General features: G+C 46.1%; 6 protein-coding genes across 6 annotated transcripts; 2 read left to right on the top strand and 4 right to left on the bottom strand.

Moving 5' to 3' along the window:
* Positions 1-3,561: 3,561 nt before the first annotated feature.
* Positions 3,562-4,650, top strand: F4822DRAFT_419250 (uncharacterized protein). The gene has a single exon (XM_051459595.1). The coding sequence runs from the start codon at positions 3,760-3,762 to the stop codon at positions 4,033-4,035; it is 276 nt and encodes a 91-aa protein (XP_051310066.1). The 5' UTR covers positions 3,562-3,759; the 3' UTR covers positions 4,036-4,650.
* F4822DRAFT_440397 (uncharacterized protein) lies at positions 4,257-4,855 on the bottom strand (the record flags this gene model as incomplete). The annotated part of the gene is made up of 1 exon (XM_051462750.1): positions 4,257-4,855. The coding sequence occupies one exon, from the start codon at positions 4,853-4,855 to the stop codon at positions 4,478-4,480; it is 378 nt and encodes a 125-aa protein (XP_051310065.1). The 3' UTR covers positions 4,257-4,477.
* Positions 4,856-6,016: 1,161 nt separating this feature from the next.
* F4822DRAFT_65432 (uncharacterized protein) lies at positions 6,017-8,395 on the bottom strand. The gene is made up of 3 exons (XM_051463820.1): positions 8,278-8,395; positions 7,717-8,214; positions 6,017-7,646 (listed from the first exon to the last, which is right to left on the bottom strand). Exons 2-3 carry the CDS (start codon positions 8,091-8,093, stop codon positions 6,239-6,241), a joined length of 1,785 nt encoding a protein of 594 aa, XP_051310064.1. The 5' UTR covers positions 8,094-8,214; positions 8,278-8,395; the 3' UTR covers positions 6,017-6,238.
* On the bottom strand, positions 8,364-11,466 carry F4822DRAFT_65428 (WD40 repeat-like protein). Its single transcript, XM_051463819.1, has 2 exons — positions 10,369-11,466; positions 8,364-10,316 (listed from the first exon to the last, which is right to left on the bottom strand). Exons 1-2 carry the CDS (start codon positions 11,396-11,398, stop codon positions 8,635-8,637), a joined length of 2,712 nt encoding a protein of 903 aa, XP_051310063.1. The 5' UTR covers positions 11,399-11,466; the 3' UTR covers positions 8,364-8,634.
* Positions 11,467-12,891: 1,425 nt separating this feature from the next.
* On the top strand, positions 12,892-15,042 carry F4822DRAFT_65375 (glycoside hydrolase family 71 protein). Its single transcript, XM_051463817.1, has 4 exons — positions 12,892-13,341; positions 13,401-13,956; positions 14,007-14,134; positions 14,228-15,042. The coding sequence occupies exons 1-4, from the start codon at positions 13,240-13,242 to the stop codon at positions 14,753-14,755; spliced, it is 1,314 nt and encodes a 437-aa protein (XP_051310062.1). The 5' UTR covers positions 12,892-13,239; the 3' UTR covers positions 14,756-15,042.
* Positions 15,043-15,638: 596 nt separating this feature from the next.
* Positions 15,639-17,102, bottom strand: F4822DRAFT_438834 (uncharacterized protein; the record flags this gene model as incomplete). Its single annotated transcript, XM_051462567.1, has 1 exon — positions 15,639-17,102. The coding sequence occupies one exon, from the start codon at positions 17,100-17,102 to the stop codon at positions 15,639-15,641; it is 1,464 nt and encodes a 487-aa protein (XP_051310061.1).
* Between the last annotated feature and the right edge of the window lie 31 nt (positions 17,103-17,133).

Genomic DNA, 17,133 nt, shown 5'->3' with positions numbered 1-17,133 from the left:
TGTCACTCGACAATTCTCCGGCCCGATTGTACGAAATGAATTGAATGAGTCGTACGTGGAAAAGTAATCCCACGTGTCGCACCGTACGTATGCAGTTCAACGCGCGGGCGTTAGTGGGTTGGTTACCTAGTGTAAGAAAAGAGCCTCGAGAAAAGCCAGGGCTGTTTTTTTATCGCAAGGGGAACCATATCACTGTAAGTTAAAGCCTCAAATATGACTGATCAAGTAGTTCATCTCGGTTCAGTCACTTGTTTTGCCTAACAGCCTAGTTACTTATCATCAGATTACGTGAGAGGCATTGTTCTTTGAAGATTCTATTCTATGCTAGGTATTGTCTATGTATCCATTCAGCCATATGCAACTTACGAATGATTACAGGACCAACACACCAGCACACACATACGCAACTGCCAGATGGAAATCCTGATCGCCTTTAATTACCATCTTCGTCCTCATTTTCCATATTATCATGAAAATTCCAAATGATCATGACTAACTCTTTCAATAAAGAACGCGTACCTATTCAGCAACAGGTCGCCGATCACGTGTGAGCCCATGGTGTTTCTACGGTCTACATGTCTATACTTGTCTATGGTGTGTTCCTAGTTATTGGTCGCCTTTTTAGTGTCGAGGCTTGCTTGCGCGTCCTGCTCCCCCTTCAGGAGACTTGCGTGTTTCTGACCAATAACAGCGTTGCCACCTCTTTTCGAACGTCGAATCCCACCGCTCCTGTCTGATGATTTGCTAAGCTAGTCACTTCTTTTTTTCTGGGTCATGCTACGTTGCTTGCTTCGGCTCTTTACATATCCTCAATTTTCGAGGCTTGGCAGTCCTTTCAATATTCCAAGAATCTGCGGCTGATTACCGTAATTACCATATCTATAGACGTATACCATGTAACATTCATCAAACGGATTCAGTCCGGTTCGCAACACAGTCGAAAAAGTTCTCTCGTCTCTTACTATACCCAAAACATGAGAGGGGATCGATGGAGATTTCTTTCGTTCTCGTCAGGGGTACTTCGGATGAACATATGCGGCATGAAAGATAGTACCCAGAATTACCCAGCATTCCACCAAGAATATTGGGTACACTCGCAGTTATTGTTATGCGTGTTGTATGCGTTGTATGTAAAAAGATGTTTCATTCTCGGCTTGACCCGATTCAAGACGCTCGTCCACCTTCAGACAAAGGGTCGTCATCCGACTGGGTTTACACACTCGGGTCGCTCAAGGTTCCGAAGCCTTGCCGTCTGGGCGTTTCCCATATCTGTAGTTTCTTTCTTTTCTTTTTGTCCTTATTGCTTTTTTGTTCTCTCTATTTGTAATTCCATTCATCGATCGCATTGTTAATTGACACATGTATTCGCTACCTATCAGAATTAGCAATTGACATATTCTCCAGTATTTCTCCTCTTGACAATGTCGCCCTAGTCGTGTAGCGTAATACGGAAGAATACTAATAAACGCTACGGATTGTCATTTCACAGGCAGACACAACACTAAGATAGATAGGCTGATGGGGTGTGGGAATTGCGCTTGTGCTTCCTAGGACGCGCGTCTCTTCCTTCGAATTGCACGAACACACGGACTTTGTCTAGTGGATCCTCATGGCCCCAGCTCATTAATCCCCAGGATCCCTGTCGATCTCTAAATGACGGCATAACGATCGAGGAGGGCGAAAAAAAGGAAAACCCCTGCTCAATTTCACCGTAGCGGGTTGCTACCTAATGAGTTACCACGCAAGCAAAAGCCGTACATGTAAGTAGGGGTTCGTCATCCTAGGCACGACAACTACGACTCCTTTCTTTCAAGACGTTGACGTGCGTTGCTTTGACATGAACATACTAGCTACCTCGTGGCTATCCGATGACACGCAGCAAGGTCCCTTCATCAATAGTCATTCATTTCTAGGATTCATTCCGAATTCCGAATAACCGGTCATTTTTACTGTCATCTCAAGCTCAGGTACTTGTTCCAAAAACACCCCGTCTAGAACCCCTGGACCCCCATTATCCCTTATCATGCCGACGACCTGGTTTGGCCGCACCGAGTCGTAAACGATATCTCGCCAAGCTTTTTTTCATATAATATCTATCTAGCGAACCGCCGCAATTGATTCACCGCGAACGTTTCTCCAACAACTATATATTATGATAAGGACGCCCGCACCCCCCAAAACATAAACCCCCATTCTCGTCAGCCCACGCTTGATTGCTGGAGATATTGACCTACGGTGAAACGAGTCCGACTCGCTAGTTCGGGAAGGCTTCACGAAACTTCCCACGCGCCTGCTTATCCTGCGCGGGTTGCTTGGATCTTGGGTAAAAGGGTGTGATCTCGTGGGATCGTAACTTGATTCTGTTGTGGTAATTGACATTAACCGTAGATGATGATAGGGCCTTTTGCGCTGGTTTTGGCCGAGTGAATGGAGATAACCGAATTATTGATCTTAATGGTAGTGAGACTTGATGGTTTGAAACCGGGGCATAGCTCTAATCAAGCTTAGAATATCCCATTCTAGAAGCATTCCATCGTCTTGGCTATTGGTGGTTATTCAGCCAAGGCCGTATCGCATTTAGAAGTTCATTTGCGTAGGTTAGAATGTTGTAATCCTATTTGCCGGTGTTGTTACTTGTAAACTCCTATTTTATTAGACCGAAGCGATACAGTCAGTAGTGATGCGTATATCGTGTACTTTGTGTAGAAGTACCCAGGTAGCGTGACAACAACAAACTCGCCCACTGATCGTTCTGAGAATTCGATTCAATACTAATTAATGACAAAACAAAGCGGTTGGAGCTCTCGTTAGATATTTTCCTTCTATAAGATACCTACCTAGGTAGCTATGTCGTGCTCAAGACGTCTAGGTACCTGTGTGCCTATCAGTGAACCGAGCGCCACACTGATGCTTCCTGAGACCTTTCAGCGCGTCTCCTACTAAATCCTAACGATCCTCTCGATTTCGCCGGCTTCCAACATATGAGAAAAAGACCGAATGCGACGATAAGTGATTTGCCACCTATTTATATCAATTAGTTCGAGTTGTATTCCCAATACCATCTCTGACGAATCATGGCGATTTAGACGATAACAGCAAGAGTGTATCCCGGTTTGAATAAGCGCTCCCTTCTTTATCCTAAGAGTCGGAAGCTCTAGACTTCGGCTAGAAGGTTTCTTTACACTCCCTAAATCCGAACAAGCTATATGGTATGTTTCCTATGGATTCTGGGTATCGCGTGAGGGATATGTGTTCTTGCATGTTGTAATATAACTTGCCACTATCTACACAAAGGTTCTAGACTGTTTATATTTGCCAATATGTAGTTTTTTTTGACCGGCGTCTTGAATATCGCAACTTTATCGTGGGGGTCATAGAAGCTGACGACGAACGGCCCACAGTTGATATTAAGTGAGCATGTAGATCGTCTGGACTTTCGAGGTAAAAGGCCCTTGGGGTGTAATTGATCAGTCTACATTATTCATGATAGACCTTTGAAAGATTCATTTATAAATAGCTGGGGCTGGACCACGTTGGACACATGGTCTCGATCCCTTTCAAAGAGCCGGTCTTACGAAGCCTCGGAATTACTCCAAGGGGACACCTGAGGACAAACATATCTCCTTCTCACTAAACCAACACGTTGCGTTTATTGTGCCTAAGGACGTAAGGGGGCAATTTAGATCATCTTAAGAGCCGAGCTAAATACAGACCGTGGAAATGGTTTATTTATAGAGCGGTTATAGTCTTTTGTCCTGTATGAAAAGCAAAAAACGTAGGTATTTATTTTATATAGTAACTTGTCCTTTAATCGCCACCCAAATACGTACAGTTATTACTTATGAAACTAATAGTGAGGGCTTTTTTTCTTTCTTTATTTTCTTTCCCTCTTCTTCCTGCTCTTATCCTTGCTCTTATTCTTATTCGGTTTCCTTTCCTTCATATTCCTATTCTTCCTTTTGTTTATTTTCGTATTCTTTTTTTCTTCTCCTTTTTACCTTTAAGGGGGTCACTGATAACATATTTATCCTATAATACATAGGTTATGGCAATGTGGTAACCTGAAAACATAATACATGATGAAAGTCTGTGGATGGCTTCACCTTAGATTGAGTTAAGTACTTCGGTGATGATTGTTAGGCCACATATGTAATAGAGGAAGTGGCCAGCAGGTTTGGGGGATGCTTTGTAATGGCACTACCAAAAAAGGGTCTTTTACACTCCATCTAGTACAGCTTCACATTTGTAAAGGTCGTTCAACATTTTGTCACCTAACCTAGTAGCCCCGACCGCAGAGCAACCCTTAAGCCGGCCCTAGATGATAGTGGAGGTAATGCTTAGATAAGTTGTATAGCTTCATCTCGCTCGCAATGTTATGCTAGGTGCGATGTCTGGTCAGGATACTGGCTTTACTATTCCTCTCTGAGATCGAATGTACACGACGAACAATGCTATGGTGGTAGGAAGGAGGGGATATCTAGTCGTCATCTTCATCTTCAAGAAAAGACATGATTACTTCCCGGTAGAGTGCGGTATCTTTGCTGGGGTTCATGCGAATGGTTCGCTGCTCTATTTCTTCTTCGGATAGTTTAAAGTGGTGAAGAAACCGTTTGCATTCGGGGAATGTTGTGGTTAGAACTATCTTGGTACGATCAAAATCAAATCTGATGATCCTACGAATTGATTTAAGCATGGTACTCTGCAACGCACTATAGCCCGACTCCTGGATAAGGGTTCCTGTATGAATTTCGTCTAGAATAGTAGCTACCAAGGGCTTCATAGATTGACCAGGCGCCGGTGCGGCATCCTTGCATCTGCGGAATAAGACGAACTGGTATGGCCATGTGTATGGCATGTATGTGATATCGTCGTTGTAAATCTTTCGTCCGTAGATCTTTTGCTTGGATCTTCCAAATCGTCGTAAAAGCCGACCAAGGCATGCTCACCAGACGGCTGTCGCAGGAATTCTACGTGTCGTCTGGCAACATTGTAGTTGGGTTGAACCCATAGGATGCACCCTCTACTGGGTTCTGTCGTAATTTCAGGATTAATAGATCGCATCGGGGATTTCCTAGAAGATTGAAGTACTTGATATCGAATAGTTATAGGAAGCAGGGAAGAAATAGAGTTGTAGAGGCGTAATTCGTAGTTCAAAGTAGGCGCAAAAATACAGTAAACGAACACGGTCTAGAGCTACAAGTAGCCAATAATAAGTTAAGTATTTAGTTAGCATAGCCTCTTAAGGAATGTGGGTAGCAGCTTGGCCAATAGATTTGGCGTAACTGTGGAGGAACTACATTACTCGCACTGTGAAGCCCCTCCAGGGGGGGTAGAAGAGCTCATAGTATATAGTCTTTATCAGTAGCAAGAGACTAGATACCTACCTAGATAGGTACTCATAAATACTTTATGTCTAAGGTACCTTGTTGTTTCTACCTGGTATAATTGGATTGTACGTGAGGAAATTGGCTACATTCCCCCGACTATGTAAGGACGAGACTATTAATGCTCCCATTGGTCACCATACTTCTTTAACAAGAACAATTCATCACGTAACATCGGTCAATTTTGATATATAAAATTTGGTATGTTCATCCGATGAAAATACAAGTCCCTTCTTTCCCCCTACCTGAAGATGGTTGTAGATGAGAGAGGAGAAAGGAAAAAGAAGTGAGGGGTGGGACGTGTCTGGGTTATGAAGACGACGCGTTGCCTAGGTGCACCTGGCAAATAGGCAATTATATATATAGGAAGGAACCTGCTATTTATTACAAGCAGCTTCACCCGTTGCCCTGTGCAATTGTTATTATTCGCTTAGACCCGTGATTTGTTCAAGAAAAGAGCAGGCAAGTGGAAAAGTGGCAGGCGAAAGTAACCCGTAATTCAACCGCAAGTCATCCCGTGAAAATATTATGGAAGTGAAGGCTAATCCGAAATCTTTAATTACCAGGAAAATTTATATTGGAAGCAGAATTAGCTTAAAGGTGTAGACCAATTTGTCACTTCACGGAGATGCTTGAGAATTTACGAAAATGAATTATAACGCAGGTGAAAAGCCCGAGCCTATTGCTATCTAACCTAAGTACAGAAGAGAGGATTTCCATATCCCACACGAGACCCTGTAGACACCCCTTCCTCGTAGCTTCATTCTCTGTTACTGCAATTTGACGCCTTCACGATCCTCCAGTTGGTCATGAGCGTTCTGTAAGCACCTGGTTAGCTTCTAGGTAGTGACGGATTACTCCTTGCATTGCGAGCACTCCGTCCAACTCTCCACCTCATGTCCCGAGGTATTAATCGCCTCCTCAACGGCATCCTTACGCAACTGCTGCAACTCCTCCGCTCGTCGCGGGGTATGCTTAGCATCGTTCTCGCAGTAGAGATACACACGTCGACCTGAGGGGTTCGCACAAGTAAAGTCCCACTCCTTCTTCCACTGGCAGTGGTGCGGTGGCAGTCCGGCTACTCTGAGCTGCCAGTCGTTCACCACGTCCATTCCGCAGCCTTTGCAATGCTTCTTGCAGTCGAAGGGCTTGTCGCAGCCGAAGATTGGACATACTTTGTTCGGGCAGAAGGTGGAGAGATGGTATTTACGACCGGGACAGGCTCCGCAGCGCTTGCGGACTTCGCGTTCTTCGGGGGTGCCGAGGAAGCGCGCGCATTTGCGTGTGGTGTGGTTGGTTTCGAGGCAGAAGTGGCAGATTACCTTGCAATCGAGACAGCGGTGGATCTTCTCCGTGTTGCCTATGTAGAGACAATATTGGCAGAGCTCAGGGCATTCTGAGCGTACGTGGCGTGGGTAGGGATCACATACGCAAGCGTTGTCCTTCTCGGGACAAGCGGGGGACCAGACATGATCCTTGGAGTTGCAAGCACCGCAAGGTTCGACACACTTGTTGGTCTGGTGGCCCCATCGGCCACAGTTCCAGCAAGTCGAGGGCTTCGCCTCTAGCTCCGGGTCCGGCGCTTCGGTCATCAGACGTTCGAGGTTAGGAGCGCGCTCGCTGACTTTGAAGTTAGGCAGCTGAGAATTGGCCGTCGAGGCTGGGGAGAATGCAGGCTCATCCACAGGGGAAGTGCTTATCTTGGTGCCCTCTGCCTCAGTTGAAGGGCCTGCGACATCCTTGCCTTTGTCGGAATCCGTACCACCACTAACGGGGGGCTTGATGGGTTCCGAAGGACCATCGGATGGGATTTCGTTCTTGACTGAGGCTTCACCATAAGGGAGAGGCTCCGCCAAAGGAGCAAAAAGGCCTTGAGGTGCTACATTACCGCCATCGTGCTGCTCGACGTGGCCTAAAGAGAGAGCTAACTGAGCAGGAGTCATACCGACAAACTGGGGCTCGAAAACTCGTTCCGATGCCTCCTTGTCCGGTGATCCCGGGAATTGGTAGCGATAAGTTCGCCAATCCTCATTCTGCTCGCGCTCAAGCGCAAACTCGGGAGTGTACGGACGGGCCAATTGCTTGTCCTCGGCGAATCGAGGATCGCCAGTCGCGATAGCCGTGCTGACCAGTCGACCGACATTCATCATGCCAAGAACGGGTCCCTTATTCTGGCGGTACCAGAATAAATAATCAATGTCCTCTTCCTTGCGGCGGAAGCGGCAATCTTGGTAGCGGTGACCTCGATAGTTACACTTGGGGCTGCAGATAAAAATACATTGTTAATAATCCAATAATACAAACGAGATAGATAAATTCGAAAAAAACATACCAAGCACCATCCATGCAGCCCGTCAGTCCTACTCGGATACAATCACGAGCTTTATGACCAAGACGCTCGCAATTGCCGCACATAGCTTGAGACGGTCCCATTCGTCGTCTCTGCTGGCGATCACGACCGCCTACATCAGCGGTCTCACGGGATCTCTTCTGTCCCGGAGGGTCGATACGAAGCCCGACGTTGTCGGAACCCCCGGCATGGGGGAACGCGATTGCAAGCATCGGATTAAGACTGTCATCGGTCCTGCTGGCGGGTGGTGCTCGACCGGGAGGAGGACGAAGGCTGATTAGTCTTCCTGGGACGGCTCCTGGCGGCAGACGGCGGCCGCGGCCACGGTCACGGTTAAAGGTATTCTTGCCCTTCGTCATGATTAAAATTTTCCAATGAAAACGATTGAATCAGAGGATTGAAATGATGGAAAGTTGAATGTGTAGGGGATTAAAAAATTGAAGGATCGAAATGTTCCTACTTGGGAGAACAGGTGGCCAACTAGAAGGTAGGTACCGCGGGTTAACAATGGGTTCTTGGGGCGAGCGCATTAGAGAATCATACTTAGCTGGGTACTTGTCTCACCGGTTTCCGGGCAGTAAAAACCCAAGGTGCTACGCGTCTTTCTGTTGTTATTTCCAGGCGCTTGTAAGGCGAGTGCACGCGCGTTTGGAACAATTCAAGGTAGATACCGCCTTTAGGAGAAGTCGAGGTAGTTGCTGTCACTTAGATAGGTCGAATAATTGTAGAACACCGATAAGAGGTGCCCGATAAGCGATATCAGGACAAGGTATATGTACCGAGGTAGTGAACAAGTCAACAAACGCGTGAATACGCGTTCGATACTTCGATTTATTTGTGCTGGGAAAGCAAGGGTTATCATTACAATAATGATGAAGGTATGTACGTCACCTTTCATTTCTATTTCTCCCACTCCCCATCTCCAAAGTATCGATCTGGCATATCAACATCCCATAACGGCCTCTCAACTAGAGCTACCTCAAGTGCTTCGGATTTACCTTTCCTTACCATATCCTTCGATCCATTTGCCAATACTCCTTCCCCATCATCGAGTGGCACAATGCCTAGAATTGGTCGGTATTTGTATGTATGCCAGAACGCCAAGTTTTCTCCTGATTGCGATTCTGGTGCCGACTTCCCCTGAGCACCCCGAAGAAGTGCTAGATCACCTTGATTATCCTCATCTGAGTCTTCACTTTCGCTCTCGTACGCTGGCTGGCTAACCTCATCTTCATCCATAGGGTCGGAAACGGGCTCATCGAGAGGAAACTCCTCATACATTCCATCCCCAACCAAATAATTAATCCTCGTAGGACCTGCCACTCCTATTTCCATTTTACTACCAGCGCCACTGTCAGGACCTCTCTTTCGCTTTGTTCCATGCTTCACAAGTTCTCCATTAGTAGAATCGTAGGATGGGGTCGACTCTGCCAAATCTTGAGATAAGTCCAGCATGAAGAGGAAAGTATTTCCATAGAGCCAGACTCTCTCGCCTGACCAAATGGCTCCTTTGACAAGGTCTCGAATATCTCGAAACTCGACAGGAAATCGGTTGATAGGATTTCGTCTAGACCAAGCGGTTAGAGAGCCAAGGGTAGGGTTAATAAGGAGAATTTGTGGTCTAGCAGTGACAGTAAGAAGGGTATAATCGTCTGTGGATTCGTCGTCGTCGGTTGTAGAGGAATTTGATGTTGGTACGTGAGGGGAAAAGGATAAAACAGTAGGAGCAGCTTGCAGCTTAGGAATAAGAGAGCCTTTAGGGTTGCGAGTCCAACGTAGACCTCCTTCGATGTTTTCAGTTTGTTCCTCGCCTTCACTGTCGGAAGAATCGTCATGATGAGTTCCGTTAAGACCATTCTGGAGCTTCGATTGTGCTGTGCCCAAAACCCATGTGTCGATATAACCAGCAAGATCTGCCACTGCTAACATTTTGCTGTCTGGAGAGAATGTGATGTGAGTAATTGATCTGTCGTATTGACCTAAACCTCCCAAAGTCACATGCTTCTGTATCTTCCTTTCAATACGTTGTAATCGAATTGCTTTGGGATGAATTGTTGGTTTGTTGTTCGACGTAGAGTCTTGCAGTACAGGCAGAACGAAAACCTTACTACCACCTTGAATAGCACATAACCATTGTCCATCTGGTGAAATTTGGACATCCGTTGCACCTTTATTCGAAAATTCCTCTTGCAATTCGACTTTGGAGACCTTGAGTTCGTCTTTCTTGGATTCGCTCCGGGGTTTTAAATGGAAAGCCTTGATATCAGACGTTGTTGATACTACTAGCAGTGAACCGTCTTGACTAATTGTTGCTGACGTGATATTAGCTTCGCCTTTGATCAAGATTCGTGCCACTAGTTTTCGGTTCTTGTTAATAGCAGATTCTTCGTCTGATATGTCTACTAAATCTCGTAGCGGTTTTCTTAATCGCCAGATATGAACCTCCCTTTCCCACCAACTGACAATTAGTCTACTCTTTGGTGCGCTTTGCAATGGTGGGTTCTGAGGTAGATGTGATAGAGATCGGTGATTTTCCATTCCAGCTTTTTGTAACGGCAAAACCATCGGACTAGCATCCGGTCCTAAAAGAACGGTTAGCGATCGCATATATAAAGGTCAAAAGGATATACGGACCTCCAGAAATAACCACACTAATCCCATTCCCTTCAAATGATGCCATAGTCTTGACATCGTGGCTATGATATCTCCTATGCCAAACTTTACTCCATCTTGCTGTCGCGCCCGACATCTTTCTGTATAGAACGGTTCTTCGATCCATACCACCACTAACAATTGTCGAACCATCGGCACTAGTTGCAAGAGAAAGAACATCTTGGTTGTGAGTTTGTAGTCTTTGCGCTTGTGTGTACGTCTTTCCGTCCCATATGCAAATTTGACCAGTTGAATCACCAGAGACGATATCGCGCCCATTGAGGCATTTGACCGACCAAACAATAATCTCTTTAGCTCCACCAGAGAGATCCGAACCAAGTGTCATCTTTCGCAAGACATTTCCATTTCGCATATCATAGACTCGGATCGCACTATCGGAACATCCAACGACAACAATATTTCGGTTCTGGAAAGCGATGCTAACCATCTTGGTTTTCTTTGAGGAAGAGCGCACTAAAATTCGGTCGAATCGTAGGTCATCGTCGTCAATTGAGTAAAGAACGAGGCTGCCATCCATAGTTCCTGCGACCAATTTTTTCCCACTTTGAACGACACCATTGGTAGACTTGTCACCTTGCTTCTGTGGCGTGACTAACGGTTGGGCGGCAAGACACCATATATCACCATGCATACCACTTGCTTGTTTCTTCGGTCGTCGTTTCTCGAGGTCCCATTCAGTAACGGTGCTCGTGTAGCCAATACTGAATAATCGCGACTTTCCGATAAGTTTGGTGCCATCTTGTAAAATTTGATCAGGTTCGTTAACCCAGACAAGACCGTCGATACTCCTATCTTTTCCTCCGTGTAGAGTTGTTTCTTGGTGCCATAACCCATTCAAAGGGTTCCAAATCTCAATGTCTCCATTCGCACGACCAATCGCTAATCGAACGGGAGCTCCTCTTTGGGATTTCGTTACTGTCGAGTAGGAAAAAGCGACCGCATTGATGGCAGAGGGAGGGTAAGGAACGAAGCGGCATCGGTGTATATCCATTGTCGCGGCTTTTATTCAGTGTCGCCGGTCAAAAGGATTATTTCATGCCGTGAAGCACGCGATGTATTAAGAGGAAAGCGTTAAGAAATCCCGGCGATCAACTTTTTTTTTTCTTATCCGCGTTATCGTCTTATCGCTAGAGGTATCGAGATTTAGAGTGTGGCCCGTGCGCCGGTTCCCATAATATGGTACGTACCTTCAACGCTCCCCCCTTTTTCTACATCTACTAATAGAAACCAGCAACCACCTTCAAATAAACCTATGAATATCAAGTCATCCAGTGAAGAAAAAGGTCGATATACATATCAAAAGAATATGCAATTATAACCTCTGTTTGTTATTGTTGAAGTGGTATTTTCATTCCATTTGATACCACTAAGCGACTTGCTACCCCCTAAAATTCCCTAGGTACATTTACCTAGGTACTTATTTTGTTAGAATACCAGACGTTGATGCTTTCGCTACAACTGCTGTATAATAGGGCTTATAGAAGACAATGGCCACCTATGCTTCAGGGCGCTGCTCTGGAAGAGGGGCTATTCGGAGCGCCCCAAGCAATCACCCCACCAATGCACATACTGTAGGTAAGTGCCCGAGGGAATTATACGGGCATTTCAACGCTGCATCTGATAGTGGAAGTAACCTGAAAATAGCGACTATTTCGATTTATTTAGCGCTTTTTAGCCCAAGGAGATACTGTTTTATACTGGCTTGTTTCTCAAAATACAAGATACTAACGCCTCTTATAATAACACGATAATTTTAAAACTATCTAAGATAATATAACACTTATATCTCAATTTAAAGCTATTGATTATAATAACCGAATATCAGACAGTTGGGTTATTTAGGATAATATATAACATCGGCAATCGAATTCAATGACACGTTACTTTGACCAAGACACTTAATTAACATGATGTTGCGCCTAAGCCTTACCGTTATTGTAAGCTGGTATTCCCCCACAACCCGCTAATGTAAGGACCTATTGTGCTGCTAATAATACGTTAGTGCCGAATGAAACCCCTGAAGATCGACTATTTAGAGCGGGGACGGGCAAGACTCCCAACTTCATCAACTCATTTTCCAATCAACAATTAAACCCTACGACCACAATATTCTAACTTCCTTTTTCTATCATTAGAAGAGTATAGTACGACATCGTATTATCTTCTTGGACATACACTAGCTATCATAGCTTCTGTATCATAATCATTCTACGAAGTAAGGACTGCCAAGAATCCTTGGTCTAATTAGGTGACTTCGTGGGATTCGACCCGACTAATGCTACAAACCCCGCGACGCCCAAAGCCAGTTTCAAGATAGATATTTCAAGGAACCAAAATAGGAACGAGTCTTGTCATTACAGACTAACTACATAGTTCATGGTGGTTTATTGTTCTAGTGAAGAGTGCCGAGGTAAAAGCTAATCCAATACGAGCAAGAGTCACGATGTCATGAACCATTGAGATCTTAGATGCTTCACGCAATGTAACTTACCAGTAACCTGGTGGGCTGGAAAGGCCCGAACAGCAATTGACCATGCGAGAACAATAGTGACCGGGAAACATTACAGGGGCTGAGCCGCCTACTACATCCATCATCATCATCCATCACATATAGGAAATGATATATATCGAACTCGGTATCACAAGATGGATTATGATGTTTCGTTCCTTTTCGATTCTAGCAGAGTGGACCGGGGAAATATCACAGGATCAAAAATATTGATATCTATATAACGTCGTCAGAAGCCCTAAAGGTCGTGCGCCTACTCGAATTCTGACATCAGGAAACGGACAAGACCTCTCTCCCAATACACATCTTCCATATCCGTCAACATGTTTAGGAAAATCAATTTGAGGTTGGCATTACTGCTTGCCAGCTCGACATTCATACTGCCTTCAGTTGTCGAAAGCAAGCTCGTTTTTGCCCACTACATGGTGAGATCCCTAACCACTCACATACTTCTCACGAACAACTTTCGACTGACACAACATAGGTCGGCACCGTAGATGCCAACACCGACCACGCCAAACAAGATATTGACGGAGCAATCAAAGTCGGCTTCGATGCCTTCGCCCTAAACGTAGGAAACCCTGGTGCAGATTGGGCCAAAAGCACAGCGCAACAACTCTTCGACTACGCGAGCGACAAGTCGTTTAAACTATTCTTCAGTTTCGATTTCTACGGCAACAGTGATATAAGCCAGCACCAAGCGCTATTCGCCCAGTTTAAGGACCACCCCGCACACCTAAAGTACGGGCCTGATGATTTACCCGTAGTGTCTTCGTATAGCGGGGGTGGCGCTGGTCCTGATACCTGGAAGAACTTCAAGACCGCTAATAACGTGTACCTCATCCCCAACCCAGAAGCCGACGGAAATTATTACAGCAACCCGTCTGCTTTCTTCGAGAGCTGGAGCGATGCTGTTGATGGTGTGTTTAGTTGGGAGACGGCTTGGCCTGATACTTCGGACACACCAGTAAATGTTTCCTCTACGAAAGATGAAGCAGTTAAATCGGCTGCTGATGCTGCTGGAAAGGCTTACATGATGGGTAAGAAATATCAGAGGCACCTAAAAACAGCGACACTGACCAAATTCTAGGCCTATCATCACTCCAATACAAGCACTGCTGCGGGGACTCCTGGTACCGCGCAGGCGAAACCAACCTCCCGGAACGGATGGAGCAAATCCTCTCCCTCTCCCCGGAATTCACTGAAGTAATCACCTGGGTAAGTCCCCCTTTCCACTATAAAACGCCACCAACCACCCCGGACCCCCCCTAATTCATCCCACCTGTCCCCTAACTAACCCCCTAATTACAGAACGACGCAGGCGAGAGCCACTACATAGGCCCATGCTGGGCCGAAGGCCTAACCCCCGAAATCCTGCAATACGGGAACTCCGACAGCAACCCACACACCGGCTGGCAGCCCCTAATCTCCTCCTTCATCACCGCCTTCAAATCCAACTCCACCACCCTAACACCCCCGTCAGGCACCTCCTTCGCAGGAGCCCTCTGGTACCGCGCCGTCTTAAAATCCTGCTCTACGGATGTCCCCCGCGGCTCCGGAGCCGCTGTTGATGCTTTAAACTACGCTGTTGTCTTACCTGAGGGGAGTACGGGATTGAGTATCAGGGTTACTAGTGGAGGGAAGGAGGTTGCTACGCAAAGCGTGGGGCCGGGGTTAAATTATAACTTGGTCGCGAGTATGGTGACTGGGGCGCAGAAGATTGAATTAGTGGATGCGGATGGAAATGTAGTTGCGGCCGCGAACGGAAAAGTGGATGTTTCGGATGCGCCGACGGATGGGTTTTGTAATTATAATTATTATGTTGTTGGGTTGGAGTGAGGTTAGGTTGTCGAGGAGGAAAGTTGAGGATGGGGAAATGTGCAGAAATTATTTATGAAATAATTTTTGTTGGATAGTGGTGTCTAAGGGCACCAGATGAGTTTCTACTTCATTCTCCCCTGCCTAATTTTCCTGTAATCCAAGAACACTTTGTTCCTACGAGGCGGGTTTTATTACAAATCCTTGCGCAAGGCATTAGGAAGAAATTGCGTCGAATACAAACAGCCAGACCGTCCCTGAATTTTTGGTTACGAGGCTTATAATCATATTATGAAGAATCAACATATCCATCGGTTAAAATATCACGGGTGCAAGAACCAGCATAACTCCTTATAAATCACAGCACAACAGTATTCTTATTCCAATCACATTAACTTAAGTCTCCTAACATAATATTCAAACACTACTATCAATAATCACATTTCAAAGACCCAAAGACCTATATTTGGTCATATTGATTCTCTTCTCATTCATCCTATCTTCATTGATCCTATCATGTGATCACGTGCCTTCCCTATACACGTTCCCCTTCCTATCCTCGCAATGTATGTAGACTCTCGTGTCTAATACAAACAAGCCCGACTGAACTTGTATCGCGTTTATAATCTCCTCTCGTAGAGTTCGTATGGCCTGGAGATGTTCGTCGACAGCGGCCGTAGTCATCATATGATAGTGATGATGAACTTATACGTGATCTATTATCACTCAAAATCACCTTTATCCTAAGGTGACTCTTGGCAGCATATTTCAAAGCGAATTCGAATACTGCTGGAATTATATGGAGAAATGGGCGCTCTCCTAGGCAAATCGACTTCGGATCGAACGTCACGCGACGTCTCGATGTTGCACATCTAGGTGCTCAATACAGTTATAAGCAATCGTATCATTGCTTTGGTAGGTCTTGTTGAATTTCCTCTTCAGAGTCCGATTCGTGAACGGGTGACTTCATCTTTGAATGAGGAAGAACATCAAGCGGCTGGGATTTCCTAGACGTTGAACTGCTACGTTTGCCATCTTGGCTACTGCGACCTATTGGAGTATCGCCGAAGGAATTCTGGACTGTAGGTGTGTTGGCTTGGCTTCCTCCACGTTGGCCATGATAGTGCACGACTTGGGGAGGTGGTTGGCCATGCTGACCAAGTAAATGTGGTGGGTACGGATCCAGATCCTTGCTGGAGGTCGAAAAGGTCGAAACAACAGGTTGATGGTAACCATTCGTAGGGTTACTTCCCGTTGAGCTATGCGAGGGTTGAGGATTATGTGTGGTCTGGGGGAGTAACGGCTGTCCGCTATGTTCAGCTTGTGTCGGAGTGCCTACATCGTTAGGAGTTGCTGGCCCACCATTATCAAGTTGACCAGTCAAGCTTGTCATACCACCCTCAATATCACGAAGTAGACGAACGTATTCTTCCGGAACCAAGCCGCTTTCTTGGGTTTTGGGATCTTCTGCGACGAGCCAACCTTGACCGTGTCTATATGATACCCAAATGATCTGACCTTCGACTAGGGGTAACTCGTTCTCGTTTTCTCTTTCGAAATCGAACAAAGCAACTGCTTTGCCATGCATTTCTTCATCGGGTGAGGTGATCGTGAATTGGTAATCTCTTGAATACCTCGATTCATCGTATGGGTGGTATCCTGGGGATGACGTGGTGCTTGAAGCGTCCGATTCGGATCGGTATCCGGTATCGTTCTCTGGATATTTACGAGGCCTTTGGTCAGACGCAGAGTGGTATGCGCTTATAGAATGCCTAGCTTGTTCGGGAGGATAGGTGACATATTCTCCTCCTGGGCCATTGGCCTCTCCACCTTGGCTCACGTAATATCTTTCACTGCCGTCGCCGGCGGTACCTGCATAATACCCTCTTTCGACATCCAGGTTACTCGTGCTTATAATTGAAGATGCACCACCTCTCGTTTTATGGTGTCCCGTGACTGCCGAAGTCGATTTGTGTTTTCGATGTCTGGAACTAACGACAGGGCTCTGTAAATCTTCGTCCTCACTCCACGGAGGACCATCACCAAAGTGAATAGGAGCTAATTCACCACCCTTACCTAGACCACCGTCCGAAGTCCAATCCCAACCAATCTTAGTTTCCCACGAGGCGGGTGGGTCCGAAAGTCGTCTTGTCTCGCTGGCAGGTGTGGTCATACCGGAAGGCGGTCTCGAAGGCTCCGGTGGAGGGCCATAGTGTAAGGGATGCGTAGGTGGATAAGCGAAATCTCGGACGGTGGTATACGGTAAGCTAGAGTGAAAACCGGGGTAAAGAAAGGAAGCAGGTCGCGAGCGCGACGGGACTGAGCCCGTCGAATATTGCGACAATCGATTTCTAGAAGCGTGGGACATCGGTCGTGGTATAGCGGATCGACGTGAAGAG

The sequence above is a fragment of the Hypoxylon trugodes genome (genome assembly GCF_022578975.1).
Source record: "Hypoxylon trugodes strain CBS 135444 unplaced genomic scaffold F4822scaffold_10, whole genome shotgun sequence".
NCBI lineage: Eukaryota > Fungi > Ascomycota > Sordariomycetes > Xylariales > Hypoxylaceae > Hypoxylon > Hypoxylon trugodes.
Note: the sequence above shows the minus strand (reverse complement) of the source record. Positions and strands in the feature narration are given on the sequence as shown.

Bases quoted from the DNA above. Each gene is read 5' to 3' on its own strand.
- F4822DRAFT_419250 (XM_051459595.1), top strand. From the start codon at position 3,760: ATGAAAAGCAAAAAACGTAGGTATTTATTTTATATAGTAACTTGTCCT.
- F4822DRAFT_65432 (XM_051463820.1), bottom strand. From the start codon at position 8,093: ATGACGAAGGGCAAGAATACCTTTAACCGTGACCGTGGCCGCGGCCGC. The intron at 7,647-7,716 runs GTATGTTTTTTT...TTTTATCTGCAG, and splicing joins GGCTGCATGGATGGTGCTTG to CCCCAAGTGTAACTATCGAG.
- F4822DRAFT_65428 (XM_051463819.1), bottom strand. From the start codon at position 11,398: ATGGATATACACCGATGCCGCTTCGTTCCTTACCCTCCCTCTGCCATC. The intron at 10,317-10,368 runs GTCCGTATATCC...CCGTTCTTTTAG, and splicing joins TAGTGTGGTTATTTCTGGAG to GACCGGATGCTAGTCCGATG.
- F4822DRAFT_65375 (XM_051463817.1), top strand. From the start codon at position 13,240: ATGTTTAGGAAAATCAATTTGAGGTTGGCATTACTGCTTGCCAGCTCG. The intron at 13,342-13,400 runs GTGAGATCCCTA...GACACAACATAG, and splicing joins TCGTTTTTGCCCACTACATG to GTCGGCACCGTAGATGCCAA. The intron at 13,957-14,006 runs GTAAGAAATATC...ACCAAATTCTAG, and splicing joins TGGAAAGGCTTACATGATGG to GCCTATCATCACTCCAATAC.